Below are 23,964 nucleotides of genomic sequence, written 5' to 3' on the forward strand. Positions count from 1 at the left end.
ATCGCCATCTCAGGAATGTAACACAGGACACATAAATCTGTCATTGCGAGCAAATACTTCCAGTCTGATGCAAACTTTCATTTTTTCTCAGAAAAAAAAACAATATATTCCTCTAAGCAAAAATTGGGGGAGGGGCATTTTGAAAAAGAAATCTTGTCGGAACTTGCGCCACAATACAAAATACGTAACACCGGGCACATAAATTTGTCATTAGTGTGACATGTAAACATCTTTCGTCACGGAGTCCGATAATTAAGATCATCTTCGGCAAGAGCACTTTAAAAAGAAAATTCCGTTCAATCTGATATACCAGAAACATAAATCAGTCATTGGAGGGTGTAAAAAAATCTTTTGTCTCTTCAAAGTGCCGCCGCACCCCCGCTGTGCGAGAACCTTCCCCTCCACATGCCGTGCAGCCCCGCAACGGTCCCCGCGCTCCCCTGTCCCCGCTCCCCCCTGAGAGCCCCATGGGTTAGAACTGGTATAGCCTTACTACTGCGGATACACCAGCTCGGGCATATTGTAAACAAGTAAAAAATCATGGTGGTTATAGCGCGTGTGAAAGATGCGTAGTATACGGGAAGCGCGTTAAGACAGGCAAAGGTTCATGTACAGTTTACCCTGGAATTCTTCATCAAAAAAGAACAAATACAAGCTTTCGAGAACGTCATGATCTAGAGCACCATACTGGAAATTCTTCGTTTGAAAAAATAGTACCGGAAATCGACATGACGAAAGTCTTCCTATTAGATCTCATGCACTTAGTTTTTATCGGCGTTATGAAAAGAATTTTCATAGCTCTGTTGTTTGGTTCTCTCAAAATCAGGTTGTCCCCTATAATTAAACGAGAAATATCTCGCAGAATGCTAAGTCTGATCGCTGATATCCCCGTAGAATTTCAGAGAAAACCACGGGCCATCGACTGTTTACTCAAATGGAAGGCAACGGAATTCCGGTTCTTTCTTTTATATTGCGGACCCATAATATTTAAAGGCCTCTTGAGTGCAAAGTTTTATAAACATTTTTTACTGCTTCACGCTGTGATGAGAATCTTATGTAGTAGTGATTTGATTGTACTTTACAAAGACAAGGCAAAAAAATACTTGGAGATATTTCTTCAGTCGTTACCATTTTTATATGGTGAAAAGGCAACAGTTATTAATATGCACAATTTGGAGCATCTTATTGATGATGTAGAGTATTTGGGCTGTGATTTAAGTAAAATCAACTGCTTTCCTTTTGAAAGTCATCTCGGCAATATGAAAAATAAAATCAGAGCACCGAACAGACCACTTAGGCAATTTTGTCTTCGCCGAAATGAAAGTGATAACGTTTCCTATGCACCGATGCAACATTTGGCACGAATTGAAATTGTTAAAAAAACTATGCAAAATGATCAAACCATCATCTTAAAATTAAAATTCGATTTTTCTTTTACCATTACGACGAAACAATCGGACAACGTTGTTTTACTCAGAAACGGTGATATTATGGAAATTTATCGAATGTATAGTCTATAAGTATCCACGAAAATCGTCATCCTTTGGAATGTGGAAACTAATGAGTGATCCTTGCTTGGATTCAGTAGTAACGTATCCAATTTCATATATTCAAAAGAAATTAATCAAGTTGCAATTGTCATTCAAGCCAAATGATCAAAAGCACACGTTTGTCGTGGCAATGCTGCACACTTGAAAACATTTTTTTTATTTTGTGAAATGTATGTCAAGTTCGTAATCTACATTTTTATTGTTCTTTTAATACTTTATTAAACTTTAATTATATGCTTATTTCATTCAGTATAGATTTTGAATCAACTCCTACAAGACCTCCACTTATTTTACTCGTTGAACTTTTATAAAATTTCCATATGCAATCTCTATAGTTAACCTACGAAAGTCCATCCGGACATTTGTGTGGCTATCCATTCTAGGGATTACACAACTGAATCCAATGAGGCCCCTATCTTTTATCCTCATCGAAAGCTTAAATTAATTTTCTTATGGGATCCCCACAACTGCCCCACGAAAGCCTAACAGGGATATTCATGTTGTTATCAGTTGCAGGGCTTCCACAGTTGAATCCAAAGAGGCCCCAACCTCCATGCCTCGTTGGGTCCATGTTAAAGTTTTTAATGGGATCTCTAGGTATGCTCAACGAGGGCCCAAAAGGGCATTCGCGTGGCCATTTATTGTAGGGATTCCGGTATTGAACCCAACGAGGCCCTGATCTTTTTTCCTCATTGAGCCCTTATTAAATTGTTGTGTGGAATCCCCGTAATATCCCTATAAGGGCCTAACAAGGTGTTTGTGTGGTCATCCATTGTGGGGTTTCCACAGTTCAGCCCTTGAAGGACCTAACTTTTATCTTGGTTTCCCTAACAATTTTCTACACGGGCTTCTACAAGCGTAGCGCAGCGCTTGTTAAAAATCCGTCATTATCACTGCAATGGACTCGCCGTTAATCACAGCGGCTCTGAAGCTGTTCAAGCTATAAGGCTATTTTCAGTTTTTCTCGCCATTAAAATATGAGCGATTGGTATTGCCTGCAATCATTTACAGAAATAAAAAATTTATAGAGAAATATACGGAAATAAATATTTATTATTACTATGAGTTATTACGTGGTCATATTTTACGCCGAGAATTGTCACCAACTGGTAAACTCCTCTTACTCGAGGCGTTGTTTGGAATGTCCCATCAATGAAAGTATGTGTGACATCCACAAATTCGGATGTAAATTGGGGATCATGCATCAGAAAGTGTACATTTCCTTCATCATCCGTTATCGTTGTTGTGTTGATTGTTCCCAAATCGTATTCTAAAAGGCGTCGACACTCTGGCTGCTGACACTGTTCAGCCATCGACTGCAACGTCCGTGGGGATGGTGGGTACATTTCTCTCCTTCAGCGCTTCAAAGAACTCAGTATTTCATTGAATGGAACCTGAATTTGCATTTCTCTAGAAAACCTGTGGTTGAAGATATAAGGTATACAGACTATCTTACTATGATTGCGACTACGAATATTCATATGTTCGCTCCTTTACTCTTGAAAAGTAATAATGATAAGAATCATTTCTTATCATTATTATTTTTTAAGAATAAAAGGGCGAGTTTGTTAAGGACATGCCATGCAAAAACTTACCAACAATAATAGCCGAAATTCGTGAAAAGCTATTTATATACAGGGTATTATCTTACACCTGACTTACACCATTTTAATCTTACACCTGACTTTTCTCGGAAAATATTGCTCGGATCAAATATTGTGTGCAACAAAACTTTTAGGGGTTGAAGGGGGACGTTTGATAAAAATTGGTTTGTGGATCCAAAATTCAAAATGGCGGCGTTAGAATGGCCGACATGTTTTTTTTCGAATGGAAAGATAACTTTTTTTCATCACCAAAAAATTTGTCAGCGCAAAACCAACAACTTTTGTTGGAAACATTTTTTGATTAAGTTCATATTTTTTAAGTGAGAACATCATTTTCAACTATTTTAGAGGTATCCAGGATGTACCGCGAAGACATCTTTAACGTACCAAATGCAAGTGCGTTTGCGTGTAAGGAGCATATCAACGATTTCGTTGGGACTGAAATCAGCCATTGTTGCTAATTTTCAGAATTTTCCTCTAATTAAAGAACTTTTAAAAATTTCGAGAATCAAGAATTTTTCTCTGATTTCAGAACCTTTACAAATTTTCGATTTCGTCTCTTGCTAATGGCTGCGGAATCAGAAGATAAACGTTTCAATCAATTTTTCATCCGTGGGCGATCACAATGACTTCTAAAATAAAAAATTCTTCTCTGATTTAAAACTCTAAAGTAAGAGAACTACGCAAAGTCAGACTACGTCAGTACTACTAATGATGTTTTCTTTAATCTCTTACAAAGTGAACTTACCTTTAATCGTACGCGAGGCTTACGCTTAAAGATAAGTATACGCAAGCGAGGCTTACGCTTAAAGATAAGTTCACGTAAGCGAGACTTACGCTTACTTTTGAGTTGTAAATCAGAGAAGAATTTTTTATTTTAGAAGTCACTGTGATCACCCACGGATGAAAAATTAATTGAAACGTTTATCTTCTGACTTCGCAGCCATTAGCAAGAGACGAAATCGAAAATTTGTAAAGCTTCTGAAATCAGAGAAAAATTCTTGATTCTCGAAATTTTTAAAAGTTCTTAAATTAGAGGAAAATTCTGGAAATTAGCAACAATGGCTGATTTCAGTCCCAACGAAATCGTTGATATGCTCCTTATTTTAGGGAGGTGTCGGGGCAATTACTTCCGAGCTGAAAATTTGTATCGACGTGAATATCCTGATCGTCGTCACCCATCACGGCAGACAATCCGAACCCTTGAGCAGCGAGCGAGGGCAGGTCGGATGATCCGCCGCCGTCGACATTTCCCAAACGTCAATAATTTTGGTGGATTGCATGAAGCCCGAAACATGGCTATTTTAGCCATGATAGCAATTGATCCTCATTTGAGTGCCAAAGTGATCTCGGAACGACTGAGGTTTCCCAAATCGACAGTGCACCGTGTATTGAGAGGTGCGAAACTTCACCCATACCGACTACAATTCCACCAAGACACTCCTAATCCAGATCCGTTGCGAAGGGTGGCGTTTTGTCGGTGGGCGTTGAGACAAATCGAGCGATCCAGGGACTTTTTTCGATACGTTATGTTCAGTGATGAATCCACTTTCAACAACCGTGGTCAAGTGAACCGATGGAACTTTCGGTATTGGTCTGATCAGAATCCACATTGGTTGAGACAGATCGATCACCAGCATCGATGGAGTTTGAACGTATGTTGTGGTATTGTGAACGGGCAATTAATAGGTCCCCATTTTTTCGAGGGAAATGTGAACTCTGTCCGTTACCTTGATTTTCTACAAAATGAACTGCCTCTTTTGCTAGAAGATCTGTATTTGGAAACACGTCAACAGATGTGGTTTCAGCAAGACGGTGCACCCGCTCACTGGGCTCATGTTGTTCGAAATCTTCTGGTGTAACGACTTTTCCCGTGAGTCGCACAAACGCCTCAATCCCGAGAATCCCTGGGCGCCAGTCCGATAATTATTCGAACAAATTTTTAAACGAAACTCCTCGAGAAAGAGATTTTAGGGTTTTCCCGGTCGTAGCTGTAGGAACAACGAGGTGGTAGAGGGGCGAGGTCAAAACGCAGACAAAAGTAATTCACACGTAAGATACAATATTCCGGAATCACAGGATAATTTATTAAATATAAAACAACTGATTAGAAAACAACGGAAAACAAATGTTTGGTAATTTTCAAGATAAATAATTTCCGGAAAATGTTCGATTTACAATAAATTGAATTGATGGTCGCAAGCCGATAATTGGTAACAAAAGATTTTAATTAATGAAATAATTTCTGTCAGACTTCTTAACCTACGGACTTCGCGGAACAAGAAAGACGAATTCCTCTCGGCAATTCTCGAAATAAACAACGCGAAAACGGTAGCTCTTATACCGCGCAAGACGATTAAACAACTTTTCTCAAAAGCCAACGTTACCCCGAAACAATATCGCTCTCGAAATCGAAACGTTAAATAATTCACAATATTTTCCGAGCGCTCTTTTCGGTACGAAAAATCACAAAATGAAGTACAACAGAAAGCGAAACGACAGCTCACCGCTACGGTTTTAGACAAGAAATACTCCGGAAAAGACCACGGAGTTCTCCCCAATATTCCGATGATGTCGAATTCTTGACGGGTTGGCGACGGCTCGAAAGAATACGTCAGGTCACGTAGTGTTCCAGAAAACGAAGTCTCCCCTAAACGACGGGGCCGCGTTCTTATACTCTCGGGTCCTAGCCCCCCACCCTTCGCCTACTCGCGGGATGTAGATTATTCTCGAAGGCTTTGATTTTATTTCGATTCGCTTAATTTCGAATTTCGGTTAAACGGTCGACGACGGACGATGACCTTTGACAGCCGAGATGTTCCGATGATTCCCGACGCTTGTTGACGCGTCGCGAGGTGAGACAGCTCCAGGTGAGGGCTTCGAAAGTTCAACGTACGACGATGACAATATTGACGACCTTGACGACTAGCCTATGCCTTCCTTTTCGGTAATTTCAACGATGTTTCGACTCATCTGCTATCCTTTCCGTCTCGTTCGCTGTCGCTCGCTGAATGTGAAATAAAATATTCAAAATAAATTAATAAAACAAAGTAACGCTCGCATTTGACTCGGAAACATTTATCTCGAGAGGAATTATCCGTCGTTACCCGACGTTTCCTCTCTCACCGTGCGCATCAATCTCCCGTTCAGTTTTAACACGTTACACTGGATACAACATTTGGTCAACGGTGGATTGGTCGAGACGGTCCTGTAAATTGGCCTCCAAGGTCACCAGATCTTACGTCTCCTGATTTCTTTTTGTGGGGGTACTTAAAAGACGCTGTCTACCGTCAAGCTCCAACAACACGAGAGAACACGAAGGAGCGGATAAGAGCTGCCTGCCGTGCGATCCCGAGAGATGTTCTCCTACGCACAGTTGATGGTTTTGAGAGAAGAGTTCAGGCATGTTTAAACATGAATGGAGGGATCTTTGAACATCTCTAGGGAGGGATCAGAGCACACTCACAAGGAGGGTTTGGAGTTCGAAAATACTGCGGTAGTGACGAACCGCAGAGACCTAATCCTTGTGAGCTCGTACCTATGGGCATAAAGGCATTGCATGCCCCTCTTTTTAAAAAAAGTTGAAAAATAAAATGAAAATAAAAAACACACATCCATGCACCTCCACGTATGCACGCATATGCAGACGCACACGCAAACGCACTTGCACTTGGTACGTTAAAGATCTCTTCGCGGTGCATCCTGGATACCTCTAAAATAGTTGAAAATGATGTTCTCACTTAAAAAATATCAACTTAATCAAAAAATGTTTCCAACAAAAGTTGTTGGTTTTGCACCGAAAAATTTTTTGGTGATGAAAAAAAGTTATGTTTCCATTCGAAAAAAACTTGTCGGCCATTCTAACGCCGCCATTTTGAATTTTGGATCCACAAACCAATTTTTATCAAACGTCCCCCTTCAACCCCTAAAAGTTTTGTTCCACACAATATTTGATCCGAGCAATATTTTCCGAGAAAAGTCAGGTGTAAGATTAAAATGGGACACCATGTATATTGTGACGTGACATTTCTGCCCCGCCACTCGTACGGACGTTGTCGACCAGTGGACCGGGTTTGCGACCCATTTGGACGCCCCTCGACTCGTCGGGCGATGTTCGGAGTGAGACTCAGCGCCACGTAACTCTTAAGTTCTCGTTTAGAATGCGCCGATATTACCGACCGAGCGATACTTACCTTCTGTGACTACCTTTTACCTCCGAGTGCAGGGCAGAGAGAGAATTTTAGTTTGCATATTTTGAGCGTTGATGACGTTGCGTTTGGACAGTGTCGTACGATATTGGAGTGCGTTGGTGTTGTCGGTGCCACGGGGGCCTCGCGACAAATACTAGTGGGCTCGCTCTCCGGCTGTTCGAGCCGATCTCGCTCGCAAGAGCCATTCCTCCCACATCGTCTACGAGCAACGAAAAACAATCTCGACCTGCGGGCGGTTGAAAGAATACGCTGGCATTGGTCTTCGCGTTAATTGATTAAAATATTTTCCGCTTAAGTATTTCGAAGATCTCGAGTCAAATCCTGTTGTAATGAGATATTAAGCGCTGGAACCTTCCACGCAGTAACGTAGCTCTCTCTCTCTCTCTCCCTGCACGCGCCGAGGCTCTCGCAGGCCTGTTCGTTCGCGCCTCTGTTTTCGTTCCGTCTCTCTTGCTCGCGTAGACGCACGTCATTTATACGGCAGTATCTGTTATCTTTTGGCCGGAATATTTTTGGATTCTTTCTTTTGTTTGAGCCTTCACTTTGCGGTACCTACTACCTGTGACGCTTTTGCTATTTCCTGGTACCTTTTTGCGAGTGACAGTAGTAATACTATACCAGTTCTAACCCATGGGGCTCTCAGGGGGGAGCGGTGTGCGGGGAAACCACGCGGGCTCTCAGGGGGAGCGGTGTGCGGGGGAGCGGTGTGCGGGGGAGCCGCTAGCTATGTTTTAGGGCCTACTACCGTGGCGAGGGGGGAGCGGGGAATGGCTGGGTGTGCGGAAGGGGGGGGGGGCAGCGAAGGGTCAGGAGAGGGAGAGAGAGCAATTGATGAGAGTGATGGAATTATTGTGTCCTTTGAAAAAAGAAGGAGAGATAGAGCCGATGGTGAGAGAGATGGAATGAGTTGATGAGTATGAGAGAATTACTTCTTTCAAAATTTTGTGTGTCCCACGCACTGAGGAATGTCGTATGTAGATAAGGAAGAGGCGCACAACTAAGGGTCGAGAGAGAGGTGAGAGAGACGGAATGAACAGCAATTGACGAGTATGAAAGAGATGGAATTACTTCTGTAAAAAATCATTGTGTGTGTGTCTAACGCCTTCACGCAGCCCTTTGAAAAAAGAAGGAGAGATAGAGCCGATGGTGAGTATGAGAGAGATGGAATGAACGTAAGAAAATGTGTGTGACATTTAGTTTATTTAGAATACCAGTGATTCTCGGATTTGTCATCGTGCACGGCCGGATGTCGATAAAGAAGGGGGAAGGGTCTGCAGCTCGAGAGAGAGGTGAGAGAGATGGAATGAACGTAAGAAAAAATCATAAGTCTAGGAGAGAGCATGAGAAAGACGGGATGAACTTTACCATATATTCTACAAGAAAAAATATAAGTGGTCTGTCCGCTCTAGATTTTGAACTCTGGGTGTGTGTCGAGATGAAAACATTGGTTCATTATCACCTGAAGAATGCACGGCCGGATGTAGATAAGGAAGGGGGAAGGGTCTGCAGTTGGAGAGCAAAATAAACTTTACCAAATATTCTACAATAATTCTATAAGAAGACTGTCCGCTTTTTCAACATTGGTGAAATTGTTTTTCCTGACTTCAGTTTGAAAAGTAATCTCAAGATGGATAGATGTGCGAGTATGTATGCGATCCATCCGTTGAAAGAACATTGGATGCTGACTAAAAATGAACTCGAATCAATTCCTAAGGTTCTGCTCATAAAATATTATGGCAAATTCATTCCATCGCTATGGGATCGATTACCTGAACATTTGAAGAGTGATAGTGAAGTTCAGTCTTATCAATATTGTCACGATCATTTTAATCCACCGTGGATGTCGACTCATATTGATGCTCTAGGACCAATACGTCGAGAGAGAGGTGAGAGAGATGGAATGGACGTAAGAAAAAATCATAAGTCTAGGAGAGAGCATGAGAACTTCGAGAAATCTTTTTCCTTCCATCATATCTCTAGGTGTTGCATTTTCACACCCGTCCCCTCTCTCCAAGTTTTTCCCAAAAACGCACTTTTCTCAGCATATTCATTCCCAGCATGGCCGGAGCATTAAAAAATTATCTCTACAAGCCATGTGCAACGTTAAAATCTACTCTCACGCTTTTTGCGGACGAAGGCCCCGAGTTGAAACAATTTATGATCTGGGATGCTGGATTGAACTCGAAAACTTCGAGAAATCCTTTTTCCTTCCATCTAGGAAAAAAAAGTCTCTCCCTTCCATATTTAATTCTAAATGACCAAAAACGACTTCCGTCCATGCTTCCGAAAAGGGCTGAATCTTTGGCTTGACTAGTTAGTAAGTATCGAACCCCGAAAGAGTCAACACCACGAGATAACTTGAGAGAGACTCTATCGTAAAACTCGACATCAACGCATCATGTCTCTGGTCACCGACGTTGCTACGGAGCAGCTGCTGCGTATGCAAGCAACGCTTCTTCGGACGTTGGAGCAATATTTGGTGTGGGAACACCAGTGTGATACACTTATCGAATCGTTGGAGGCGCAAGTTCGATTGAAGCAATCACGACTGGGATGGTACCACGCAGTCACTTTGCAAATCTTACGTCTCGAATGTTTGAAGCAGGTAACACGTCAACGCTTCATACATTGGGGCGGCGGAGTATCGAATGATTGTGGATTAATATGGCGAGAAATCGAGAGCGGATTCGGAAATCGCTTGTCAACCGGGGCTGTAATTAATCGTGATCACATCGACCCACGGAAGTTCTTACTGGATGCATTTGAACTTGTTGAAAAACAAGTGAGTGCTCATATACGCAAGTATAACAGCATCAAAGTGAACACTTCGTTCAATGGAGAGTTCAGCGTCGGTGATAAGCGGGCGAATAAAAGTATCAACACGAGAAATGTTGAACTTTTTACAACATCGGATCTGAGAGAGTGGTATCAGAAGCGAGTCGTGGAGCCAACTCTGAAATCGCTCGAGGAGTTCCAGGAGAGTGACAGTGGCTGGACCCTAACATCAATAACCAATCTAACAGTGAACATTAACAAGTACAATGCTTTGCGTGCGGGATGTCACATTCCATTGGCGAAACGCATACTCTTGAAGAAAGCAGTCGTGAATGTGAAATAACGAGATAATGCGTGTTTCGGATGGGCAATGACTGCTGCACTTCATCCAGCAGAAAAAAACAGTGATCGCATATCTTCATATCCGCATTATTCAACGATATTTAATCTCCAAAGTATCAACTTTCCTATGACGTTGGATCAAATTGGGAGATTTGAAAAATTGAATAATCTCTCAATCAACATGTAGAGTGAGAAAAAGGATCTAATTCTGCCAGTGCGGGTGAGCAAGGAGAAAAAAGAACGACATGTCAACTTGCTTTACGTCAAAGACGTGTCGGAATGTGGAATTGGACACTTTGCTTGCATCAAGAATTTATCCCGGCTTGTCAACTCACAACTCAATGCTTATGGACACAAGAAATTCATCTGTGATCGGTAAGTAAATTAATACGACTGTAGTCATTTCTTCTTCACCATTATGATGTAATATTAAAAATTATTTGAAATTTTAAAGATGGCTCCATTACTTCGCAACTATCGAAAAGCAGCAGTCACATGAGGTGGATTGTGGCGTACTCAACGATTGTGCTGTTCGACTACCGGGTGAAAACGACTAATGGCTGGAATTCACGAACGCCAATCGGAAGGAGCGTCTCCCGTTCGTGGTATACGCCGATCTCGAGTGTATCTTGGAGAAGACCAGCGCTGAAGAGAGAGAGAAAAACAAGATCCAACATCATCGCGTCTTTAGCGTTGGATATTATGTAAAGTGCTCTTACGATGATTCACTATCGGGATATCACGAGCGCCGAGGTGAGGACTGTGTGGAATGGTTCGTCGAAGAACTAAAACAATTAGCTTTGCGCGTTGAAAAAATTCTCCTAACGAACGTTCCAATGAAACTATTGTCTCCGCAAGAGTGAAGGAAATTTCGGGAAGAAAAAGAATGTCATATTTGTGAGAAGCCTTTTGTCGAGGGTGATGAGCGTGTTCGCGATCATTGCCACCTGACAGGCCAATTCAGAGGTCCGGCTCATTCAAATTGTAATTTAAACTATCAAAATTCGTTTTTCATGCCAATAATTTTTCATAATTCATCCGGTTATGACGCGCATTTCATCATAAAAGAAGTTGCGACTGCGTTCGCGGGGAAAATCGATTTGCTTCCGATAACAAAAGAAAAGTACATCTCCTTCTCGAAAACGGTTCAAACAGGCAAAGACACGCGGAAAAATATAAAATTACGTTTCATCGACTCTTTCAGATTTCTCAATACGAGTCTCGATAAATTAGCATCATTTTTAACTGCCGACAAACTGGCAACGTTAAAATCACAATTTCAAGATGTAGACCATTTTCATTTATTAACGCGGAAAGGTGTCTTCCCGTACGAGTATATTGATAGTTTTGAAAAGTTGAATGAAACGGAGCTTCCACCGCGGGAAGCATTTCACAGCTCTTTAACTGATTCAACAGTCTGCGAAAAGGAGTATGCACATGCGAAAAATGTATGGGAACGATTTTAACGCGAACGCTCGGTGAATACAGCGATTTATACTTGAAGACTGACGTATTACTATTAGCCGATATCTTTGAGAATTTCCGCGATACTTGTCTAAAAAGTTATAGTCTTGACCCTGCGTTTTACTACACTCTCCCCGGATATACCTGGGATGCCATGATGAAATATACCAAAGTAAAGTTTAAATTGCTCACATACATTGATATGGTATTGTTCGTGGAGAGAGGTATTCGAGGTGGTCTTAGTCAATGCTCCAAAAGACATGCCCGTGCCAATAACAAGTACATGAACTCGTATGACCCATCTATTCCATCGTCATACTTGATGTACTTCGATGTTAACAATTTGTATGGATGGGCAATGAGTCAACCACTGCCTTATGCAGATTTCGAATGGATTGAAGACATTGCATACTTCAACATCGAGTCTCATCCACTTGACTCTGAAATTGGTTATATACTGGAGGTTAATTTGGAATATCCAAAACACTTGCACGATGCACATAGTGATTTGCCATTTTGTCCAATGCATGACAAACCTCCGGGTACGAAGCAAGAGAAGCTTCTTGCAATGGTGAATGCGAAAAAACGATATGTCATACACTATCGTGCATTGCAGCAGTGTTTGAAACATGGTTTGAAAATCACAAAAATACACAGAGTCTTGAAGTTTAAGCAATCTTCCTGGCTCAAAACATACATTGATTTGAATACACAGTTTCGTACACGTGCGAAAAATGATTTTGAAAAAAATCTGTTCAAATTAATGAATAATGCTGTGTTTGGAAAAACCATGGAGGATGTTCGTAGTCACGTTCAAGTTAAACTTTTGACGAAAGGGGCAGGTCGATACGCAGCAGAAGCTATGATTGCTAAACTTAACTTTCACAGTCGAAGTATTTTTGCGGAAAATTTAATCGCTGTAGAGTTGCGAAATCTCCAAGTCATGTTTAACAAGCCGATATATGTCGGCATATCCATTTTAGATATTTCAAAAACTTGTTTATATGAATTCCATCACGAGTTCATGATGCCGTCGTATGAAAATAAATGTAAAGTCATGTATACGGATACTGATAGTTTAATTTACCATATTGAATGTGAAGATGTGTACGAGGACATGAAATGTAATCTCGACAAATATGATACCAGTGACTATCCCCCAGACAACGTCTATGGCATACCGCTTGTCAACAAAAAGGTCCCGGGTCTCATGAAAGATGGGAACAATGGGGCCATAATGACTGAATTCGTTGGACTGAGATCGAAGATGTATGCGACGCGAGTTGAGGGCAAGAACGATGTTAAAAAAGCTAAAGGAGTCAAGAGTAATGTTGTTGCGAGAACCATAACATTCGACGATTATGTGAAATGCCTCGGTGAGCAGATTGAAATGAAGCGTTGTCAATCTTCAACTCGCTCAACATTACATAATGTCTATACGATCATGGAGACGAAAATCGCTCTAAGTCCACACGATGACAAGCGCTATGTTATACCTGGAACGGTAGACACGTTGCCATGGGGCCATTACAGTATTCCCGAATTTTCAGAAGCTATGGAGGCATTGTGAATGTGTGCTTACGAGTGTTGGAGATTGAGTATATTGAAGGCGAAAAAAAAAATTGTGAGAGTGAGGACATTTATACGAAATAAGGAAATTCTGTAAGAGAGGAATTTTCCTCAAAAACTTGTACATTTGTAATTGATGTAAAATAACATTTTTTGTGAATCTCTGTCATTCTTTTTCCTTCGAATCTGCTGTTCGTGGGGGAAAGGTCGTTAAAATAAACCAGACTTTGAATTTTTCATCTTTATTGTGTACAAATCATCCTTACTTATCCAACTATTGGGTGTATTGTCGAAACCTAGCCATTTCACAAACAACTGACTGCCACGCTTCTTCAACACTTTTTCAATGAGATACGTGTCGGGATTTTTTGTTCGAAGCAGCTCATGCTCGTAGAAACCACCTGCGATGGGCTCCTCTTGATAATCTTTTAACTTAATAAGTAACTGGATTAGTTTTTCTCACTCGATATATTGTAAAAATTTCCGTTGTCCAGTTTGGCGTATAACCTTTCTCAAATACATTCTTAAATTGACTTGTGCGCACTTTATCACCAATTTTGAATTTTGCTGGTTTCTCCCCATCCACAGTTCTATTATATACGTTATGCAATAGTTGCGCCTCATTCGCAGCGTTCACATCTTTCGGTTTCATCTTTATCGTATGATGCTGTGTAGCATTATATTTCTCAATTAAGGTTTCGAGAATATCAATCCATTTCCAGCTTCCGCGAAAACTAAATTGAATCCACATTTTATTCTTGAGTGTACGATTGAAGCGCTCACAAATTGATGCTTTCAAGTTACTAAATGTTGAATACAAATGTATATTATACTTTTTCATCAGGGCCTTAAAGTCCGTATTGTAAAATTCTTTTCCTCGATCGATGTGAAGATTTTTGGGTATGCGTCCTTTGCTGAGAATTGATTCCATTGCAGCGGTGACATCTTTTCCACTCTTACTCTTCAATGGTGCGGCCCAGGCGAATTTGGAGAATATATCGATGACGGTGAGGAGAAATTTATACTTGGAGTTGTGGTGTGCATATGCAGACATATCGACAAGATCAGCTTGCCAAATCTCATCCAGGCCGCGTATATCCACTCGTCGACGTGGGTAATTTCGTCGAGCTGGCTTGTGTAGCTCCTCTACCACTGCGGCACGCTCATTCTCTCGCAACTTTTCACTTTTTAAGCTCCGCGATTGCATTTTCCAAATCTTTCATCTCCTTCAACAGGACGGTGAGATCATCTTTTATTTGCTCCGCGATTGTACTTTCCAAATTTTTCATCTCCTTGCGTAGAGTGGCGAGATCATCTTTTACACGCTTCCCTAGAGCAGCCACATTCGATTCGCACCTTTGATTCGTTATATGAGTCACACTATGAGTTATAGAATGAATGTGTTTATTTAATACACCGAGTGTTACAATATCTCTGGCATTTATTGGGTCGCCAACATTTTCCAATCGTTTTCGTTCCAAATTAAAATGACCGTCTGGGGTTTTATTGAACCCAGCACCTGGTTTACCCGGAGGACCTGCACCACGTCTACTCAATTTTCGTCCAAACACATCGACGCTCATGTTGGGAATGTGGATGAAAGCAAGCCCTCACATGTTAATAAATGATTTCAGCTTCACGCAATTCCTCGATAATCGATATGATTTCATTCGAATGTGATGAGTTTCCAGCAGCTTGCGATGCGAGCAATAAACGAAGACGATCCACTAGTTCATTCGGATCATCCCAATAAACATAGTCGATAGAAGTATGCTTTTGTGCTACCTTGTACTGGGGCAGAGCACCACCCTTCTTATCGTTGCTACCGAGCATTTGGGATATATAATTTTTAAATTTACTACATTTATCCTGACGTACTGCACCCGTGCGTTTATAAAATTTTTCATGAGCATTCGTTGTAATGACAATTTTCTGATATTTCTCCAAGTCATTTGGAATTATATATTTGAGTTCGGGCTCTTTTTTAAACAACAGTTCCACCAAGCCAATACTTTTGGGATACTTTTCATCTCGAACCACTATATGATCGAGTTCAAAATGAATTAGTGAATCACCAATCATTAATCTGTTTTGAACGAGATTTCGTACTCCATACAAGTCATCTAAGCTTGTTTTGTTATTACTACGCAGTAGACCCAAATATTCACGTATCAAATTATCAACATCTTCAGATGATTCCAAATTATGGTCATCATCATCATGATTATCATTATTTTTAGTTACGGGTACATCGAAATTCTCATCAGTAATTGCATCATGCCAAATATCGTCTTTGAAAGAAATATTTTCTTTCAAAGCATGCTATTTTCTCCAAAATTTGGAGACTCTTCCTCCTTCTCCTCCTCCTCCTCCTCCTCCTCTTCCTCCTTCTTAACATTCACACGTTCACTCTTAATTTTCGGTTTTTTCGTATACGAAACTAGCTCCTCTAATGGTTCGACAATCGGTTTAAACACATCTTGCATTCTCTGCTGAGCACTATCACGTCCACTTTTCAACATTCGATGTTTCCGTCTGATTGCATCACTTGCCTTGGCAAGTTCACTCAATACAGCCTTCTTCCTTAAAAGTTCTTTGCTCTTCATGTTGACGTATGCAAGTCAGACTCTAGACTGTCTTTAAAACTGAAAGAACAATCATTTATCATCGACGGTGAGGAAGGAATCAAATCCTCTTCTATATCTTCCAGCATTTAATTCACTCTCCTTGTCAATCGTGATGAATCCATACTTGTCCGACTTCCAACACTTTATACACATGTTTTTGAAGCACGCATAAGTCATATCTGTATTCATATGGTCATTATATACATGTTTTAGATTCATATCGTCTTGCTTGAATAGTACAACAAAATTTGCATTATCTCTCATGAGATGTTTCGGGATATGGGTATACGTTTGACATAGATAAAAACTGTCCACAATCTCATGTCTCCCCATAGAAAAAAATGCTGTCACATTATCCTGCTTTTCGCATGCTATATCATCAAAGATAAATATTGAGTTTGGTCGAGCTTCACTGGGGGCTACAACTTGTTCATGCTCGTTAAATCGGAAGAATTCCACTCCTTTCACGAGTTTGAGCACTTGCTCGAGAAGTCGATATTTCGGCTGTTTCAACGATTTCGAGTAGAGATAAATGTTCTCGAATCTCAAACCGTTTGGATGTATCAGGAGCGTAAGTAGAGCATTTGTTTTTCCACAATTCGATGGACCACAAAACACGGCACGAATGCTACTAGGTAGTATGTTCCCATGATGCTTCACTTTCTTTGCATCACCTACGAGTTCATCGAAATTTATTACGGGCAGTTGACCACCCTGTTTCTTCATCTTCATCTTGCATGCTACTGATTGAAAAAATCATATTAATGCGACTTTGTAATATAATACTGATCAGTCGTGTTGCGACCACCGCGCGGTAATGATTGTGCATGGCAAAGGTCTTGTCAACAGTCTAATTAACAATCTCCCGGTGGAATTGCATCTACCAGGCTATCAATATTGTGGACCTGGCACAAAATTGGCCAAACGTCTTGCTCGTGGTGATCCAGGTATAAATCCGCTGGACGCAGCTTGCAAACAGCACGATATCGCATATTCGAAAAATCGCAACAATTTGGAAGCAAGACATTTGGCGGATAAAGTTTTGGCTGAACAAGCTTGGAAGCGTGTAACCTCGAAAGACGCGAGTCTCGGTGAAAGAGCAAGTGCTTGGGCTGTGACGAACATTATGAAGACTAAGAGGAAATTTGGATTGGGTATGAAACGCCCGAAAAGTGTTTGCCTGAAAAAGATTATCGGTGCTGCGAAGAAAGCACTGATACGTAGTGATGATTCTCGTAAAGTCGTAATGTCTGCACTGAAAGGTGCGCGAGCTGGTGTAAAGGGCGTTAAAGTACGCACGCCTAGGTTTCTACCTGTTCCTAAAAAAACCGGCGGTTCATTACCCTTCCTCGTACCCATCTTTGCCGGTCTTAGCGCTGTTGGAGCATTGTCGGGTGGCAGTGCTGCAATAGTCAAAGCTGTAAATGCTGCTCAAGCGGCTAAAAAGGAATTGGACGAACGTAAGCGTCACAATCGAACACTTGAGGCCATCGCTTTGGATAAAGGTTTACACTTGAAACCATACAAACAGGGTCTTTACCTCGGGTAAAAAAACGTATAATCACGCTACCGCATCAACCACTCACTGACATCGATCTGCTAAAGTATGCGGGAGCCATGAAAATTCGTAACTTTCGCGGTGTTTTCATGCGTGACACTTTACCTGCGGACGGACCACTCGAGCAAGAATCAGCAATCGTTAATTTGGATGACAATGTGGGACCTGGTACACACTGGGTTGCTTATAAAAAATCTGGCCGAGGAGTCACATACTTTGACAGCTTTGGCAATCTTCCACCTCCACCCGAACTCATGAAATACTTTAATGTTGGTAGCGTGAAATATAATTATAAAAAATATCAAGAATATTACACGTTAATATGTGGACATTTATGTTTAAAATTTTTGTGTAATCAGCTGAATCGGCGAGACAATTATAAACTATATAAATAAAGACTATGGAGCTATGTGTTTAGTTCTAAAGTTGCGAGCATCTTGGATGATAGTTTAACCATTACCATCACTGACACATCCTCCATACTCGAAGCACAATTTTTTCCACCCATCGCACTATCGCCCGACAAAAATTATACTCTTGGACTCGTCGAGCTGCTCACGTTCAATTCAATTCCAAATATTGACATTGGTTGCAATGAATTTCATGTTGGAACGCAAGTGTTGACCATTCCAACGGGCAGCTATGAAATTGAAGATATTGAAAAATATTTGAAAGCTCAGTTGACAAACATACAAATTCAGCTTAAGCCGAATAATTATACGCTACGTAGTGAAATTGAGTGTAATCAATCGATTGATTTTACATTGAACAATTCTATTGGACCTCTTTTGGGTTTTACATCGCGTTGATTGGAACCTAATAAAAGACACGTGTCTGATTTGCCGGTATCCATTATCAAAGTGAACGCCATCCGAGTCGAGTGTAACATAACAACTGATGCATACATCAACGGACGAAAAGTTCACACAATTCATGAATTTTTTCCATCTGTACCGGCTGGCTATAAAATCATCGAAGTACCATCTAGTGTCATTTATCTACCAATCACAAATCGGCGAATTGACAATATACAACTTCGTATTGTTGATCAGGACGGAGATTTGATAAATTTTTGCGGCGAAGTAATCACCATAAGACTTCATATAAAATCTCGATGGGGATAATTTACAATCACCGTATTGGTAATATTAATAAGCCAACATGGGATCACGAAACCACCAGTCGTCGAACGACACTGAAAGCGTTAACACCTCAAAACCTTCTACTATTAAAGAGTTTGGGTCTCAAAATTCGTGGAGTTGCCGTGTGAGAAATTATATGTTGTGCATTTGCTGCTTGCGATGGAGGAAGAAATCATAAACATCCAGACACCCGTCATGTTTGACGAATCCATCATACATTATGAGGTTCATGCTCATCAACCATACGCATCGTCAACATACAACAATAGTGATGAAATACGTATTTCAATCCAACATCAAGATTTATCAATTTTACCGAGCAAACGTTCAATTCACATTTGCGGTAAACTGACAAAGGCGGATGGTGCAGCGTTAGCTGCAACGAGCCTCGTCAACAATGCCATTTGTCATTTATTCGAGGAGGTGCGTTATGAACTTAACGCAGTTGAAATCGATCGTAATAAAAATGTGGGAATCACATCTCTCATCAAAGGATATACATCTCATTCGTCGGCGAGAAGTGCAATGCTTGAGAACACCGGCTGGCTCGATGTTGAGGAGACTAAACAAATTGTAGACGTAGCAGGCAACTTTGACGTATGCATACCACTGAGCATGCTGCTGGGATTTGCTGAAGATTATCGAAAAGTGGTGGTGAATGCAAAACACGAATTGATCTTGACTAGATCACGTTCCGATGATAATGCAATAGTTCAAGCAGCCGCTGAAGATTATAAAATTACGCTACGAAAAATTGAATGGCTCGTTCCATACGTCACCGTGGCAGATAAACGGAAAATTCAACTGTTGAAATTTATCACCAAAGATACTCCAATTCCAATAAGTTTCCGTACGTGGGAATTATATGAATATCCAATGTTACCAGCGACATTGAAACACGTGTGGTCTGTCAAGACATCCACACAGCTGGAAAAACCTCGATATGTGATCCTGGCATTCCAAACAGGACGAAAGAGTGTTAAAAGGCAAAATGCGAGCAATTTTGATCATTGCAATGTTACCGATGTAAAATTATACTTAAATTCACAATGTTATCCCTATGGTAACATGAATTTGAATATACAGCAAAATCAGTATGCAGTACTATACGATATGTATACAAACTTTCAACCGATGTACTACAATAAGGAGGCCGAACCATGGCTTACAAAAACGGATTTTCTCAAATATGCTCCTCTCATTGTGGTTGACTGCTCGAAGCAGAACGATTCTCTCAAGTCTGGGCCTGTTGATGTACGCCTTGAATTTGAAACAAGCACAAATATTCCTGCTCAAACATGCGCATACTGTCTCATTCTACACGATCGCATCGTTGAATACAATCCTGTGAGTGGTGGGGTGAAAAAATTGGTATAAAGTCATGGTGATGATTTTACTAATCGTCAGTCGAGATGGACTTTATCGTTGATCTCCAGGGTTTCAAGGGCTCATGCAATGAATTTATCCCGAAAGAAATATCAATTATTCGAGCCAACGACAAAATTTATAAATCTCTAACGCTGTTCTTCAAATCACCATATACTTGGGACGCGCTACCCGCTCGATATAAAATAACAAACAAATGGTTGGAACGAAATATTCACGGGATTTCATGGGGCTATGAGGGTCTACCATACACAACGGGTGGGGTTCAATATGTCGATTAACTGAATTGTAGAACGGTTGATATTTCGAAATTTTTAAAGTTGTCATATCAGTTCGGAGAAAAATAAGTAATTCGAAATTCTTATTCCCGATCGACTATTCAGCAGATTGCGTGTTTAATCAACAATTCCTTCTTTGAATTCGTATTTACCCGAAAATATATATTTCAATCGTTTTCATTTCGAATGCCATTTTAACAAACCATCTGAATATCAAAAAATCATATTTTCGAATTCAAAATGGAGAGTCATTGTTTTATAGACCGACCAGAATATTGAGTAGCAAAAAATCGAATGTGAATTTTTCGAGCCTATAAAATTTAGATATGCAGAATAGGGATAGCTCGAAAAGGCGAAAATCAAAATGACGATGTTTAAAATTGGAGATCACCGGTCTGCCTAAGTGAGTGAGTGAGACGCGTGTATTTGGACCTCCACTGCATTTATTTATTTTGATCGATCGACTTTCTAACGTGTCGCTATTTTTACTGTTCGACTTTTTGGTGTTTCAGTATTTCAACGTCAGTAATATTTGGTCTTTCGTTATTATATTTTCAAAATGGTGAATTTTCACAGTATTGCTGACTGTAGTAGTTTGTGAATCGAAAGAGTGATAGTCGAATTTTCAAAAACTCGATATTTTAGTCATCATCCTATGGGCGATTGGTACATTCTGTTTTCGATGTAAACGTGCTTCGAACCTTGCAGTTTCTGCTTTATTTATTTTCGGCATTCAAAGCTCTAGTCGAATCTATCTGTCTCCATATTATCATTCGAAGTTTATAAACTCGAGATTTTAGCCGTTCGAAATTTTAGTTATTCCAACATTTGATCCCCACCCCATACACAACAGCGAAAATAATCATTCAAACAATCTTACAACGAGCTCGTGCTATATACGTGAAAGAATGTGAAATGTTTTTGTGGCTGAAGAATTTCTTGGATCTGTCATCGGAAATTTTCGATATGGAGACTCTGGACTGCCCATCGTTGCAGAAGTTGCCGAAAAGTCGCCTCGATTGTCCTCACCATCACCATAACAATCCGAAATACAATTGTGCGAATGCGAATGTGAAATCGCTCAGAAGTTGGTTATATGTTTATCTAGCATTGTGTGAACGAGGAATTTTCAAATAAACAAAACATTTTTGTTACGATGATACTTTTTTCCATATTTTTATTATAAACTCTCCTCCTCCTCCTCCTCCTCCTCCAATCAGTCTACAATATTTCATATTATTATTACTATTATTAGTATGATTTTTCAATAATGATCACAATTATACATTTTTTTCTCTTCACGAAGATTTTGGAATATGTTTGAACAAAATTTTACTCCACTTGTCGGCAAACGTTTCCATGTAGAGTTCTCTCGCTTGAGCCGCCTCCAACAGCTTTTTGAATTCATCCTCGTCTTGGTCGAAAGTCTCGGAAAGTCACCCCGGTAGAAAAACCATGAATTGACCTCCGCTGTTGGCGATGTATCGTTTTCCAAATTTCGTTTTCACCAATCGAATATGATGAATGGGATGATCAGTCCCGACCTCAAGTTCAATCAGCTTCTTCATTGGTATGTTGTTTTCCAGCGTGACAACTTTGTTCAAAGATGTAAACTCCATTTTTGAAGAGTGATTTTTTTCTCGTCTGCTCTCGAACTAATGCAGCAGCTGACTGACGACGTTGCTCTCGATTTCTCTTGAATTTTTAGGGTTATTCCCCCTCTCCCTCTGCAAGTTCATGCATGTCCTCCCTCTCCCGACATTTTCTACAATTTTTCCGTAGAGGGGCCGGAGCATCAATGTGATCTTCCATCGAAGACGTATTCCAATGATCATGGCATCGACGCAACAATTGAATTTCAACGTCGGATTTGTAGTAATATGGAAAACGCTCCCACAAAACATCCGTAAAGTCACTGAAATATTTCTTGAATGTTGATAGTGATATAATGAGGAGTTCTTCCGGCGTCATTTCACGAGGGCTCCGTATACAATAAATTGCATAAATATTCACTAGTTGTTCCATGATCCAACATTTTTCACACTCTCGACGTATTGGTCTTAGAGCATCAATATGAGTCGACATCCACGGTGGATTAAAATGATCGTGACAATATTGATAAGACTGAACTTCACTATCACTCTTCAAATATTCAGGTAATCGATCCCATAGCGATGGAATGAATTTACCATAATATTTTATGAGCAGAATCTTAGGAATTGATTCGAGTTCATTTTTAGTCAGCATCCAATGTTCTTTCAACGGATGGATCGCATACATACTCGCACATCTATCCATCTTGAGAATACTTTTCATACTGAAGTCTTGAAAAAAAAACAACAAAATGTCGAAAAAATCTTGAGACCTCTTATAGAATTATTGTAGAATAATTTTGCTCTTGAGCTGCAGACTCTTCCATATCCGGCCCGCACATGAACGATGACGAACCAATGGCATTTCAAACTGAATGTTTTCATCTCGGCATACACCCAGAGTTCAAAACTCTTAGAGAATATTTTTTTCTCGTTCACTCCGTCTCTCTCATGCTTTTGCTCTCTACGGTCATTCTATCCCTCTCACACCTCTCTCTCCAACGGCAGACCCTTCGTTATGCCCCCCCCCCCCCCTCCCTTATCTGCATCCGAGGCGAAGACAAATCCGTAACGCACTGGTCATAAATTAATTAAATGTCACACACGATTTTTCTCATTCCATCTCTCTCACACTCACTATCGGCTCTATCTCTCCTTCTTTTTCAAGGGCCGCGAGAATGTGTGCGACACACGGCCCTACGGCGCGCGGCTTCTCCCTTCGCTGCTCCCCCCCCCCCTCCCTCTCTGGCTCTGGCGCTTCCCCGCACACCGCTCCCCCTCGCCACCATTTGAGCCAGAACTGGTATAGCCTTACTACTCCCTCCCCCTCCTAACCCTCCATCCCCAGCATGATTCCAAGAGCTAAAGAGTATCGAATGTAATAGCTCTTGGAACATTTCAACACTCCTAAACTTCCCATTTTTTTTCTATTGCCGTACCCATCCTGAAATCATCTCTTCACGTTTCGTTACCCATTTTTCCGGATAACCCTGAGCCGCTGCAGCTCGATAAAGAAACGATACCCGTACAGGCGGGTGTTGTCACCTCGAGCTGCTGCAGCTCGATAAAAGAAGCCTATAGGAGCCAAAGTACCAGACAGCATGGCTACCCGTTCTGCCGGGTACCGACACCTACGGGAGCCGAAGTAGGAAACAACATCGATAACCGTTGTAGCGGGTATCGACACCCACAGTAGCCTATCAATGGTAGGTATTATAACGTAACGCTCTGCCGACCCGGCCTGAACACCGCCACGCGTCGGTTCGAGCTACCTTAATTTAGAAGGAGCAGGTATGAACGAAACGAGAGAAACACAGATTATGTTCAAATAATAACCACATGAATTTATTAAACAATAATTTGACT

General features: G+C 40.8%; 1 protein-coding gene across 1 annotated transcript; it reads right to left on the reverse strand.

Moving 5' to 3' along the window:
* Positions 1-2,412: 2,412 nt before the first annotated feature.
* On the reverse strand, positions 2,413-2,928 carry LOC122418434 (uncharacterized). Its single transcript, XM_043432642.1, has 2 exons — positions 2,624-2,928; positions 2,413-2,545 (listed from the first exon to the last, which is right to left on the reverse strand). Exons 1-2 carry the CDS (start codon positions 2,894-2,896, stop codon positions 2,486-2,488), a joined length of 333 nt encoding a protein of 110 aa, XP_043288577.1. The 5' UTR covers positions 2,897-2,928; the 3' UTR covers positions 2,413-2,485.
* Positions 2,929-23,964: the final 21,036 nt, after the last annotated feature.

Source organism: Venturia canescens, chromosome 11 (assembly GCF_019457755.1).
Source record: "Venturia canescens isolate UGA chromosome 11, ASM1945775v1, whole genome shotgun sequence".
In the NCBI taxonomy this organism is placed as follows: domain Eukaryota; kingdom Metazoa; phylum Arthropoda; class Insecta; order Hymenoptera; family Ichneumonidae; genus Venturia; species Venturia canescens.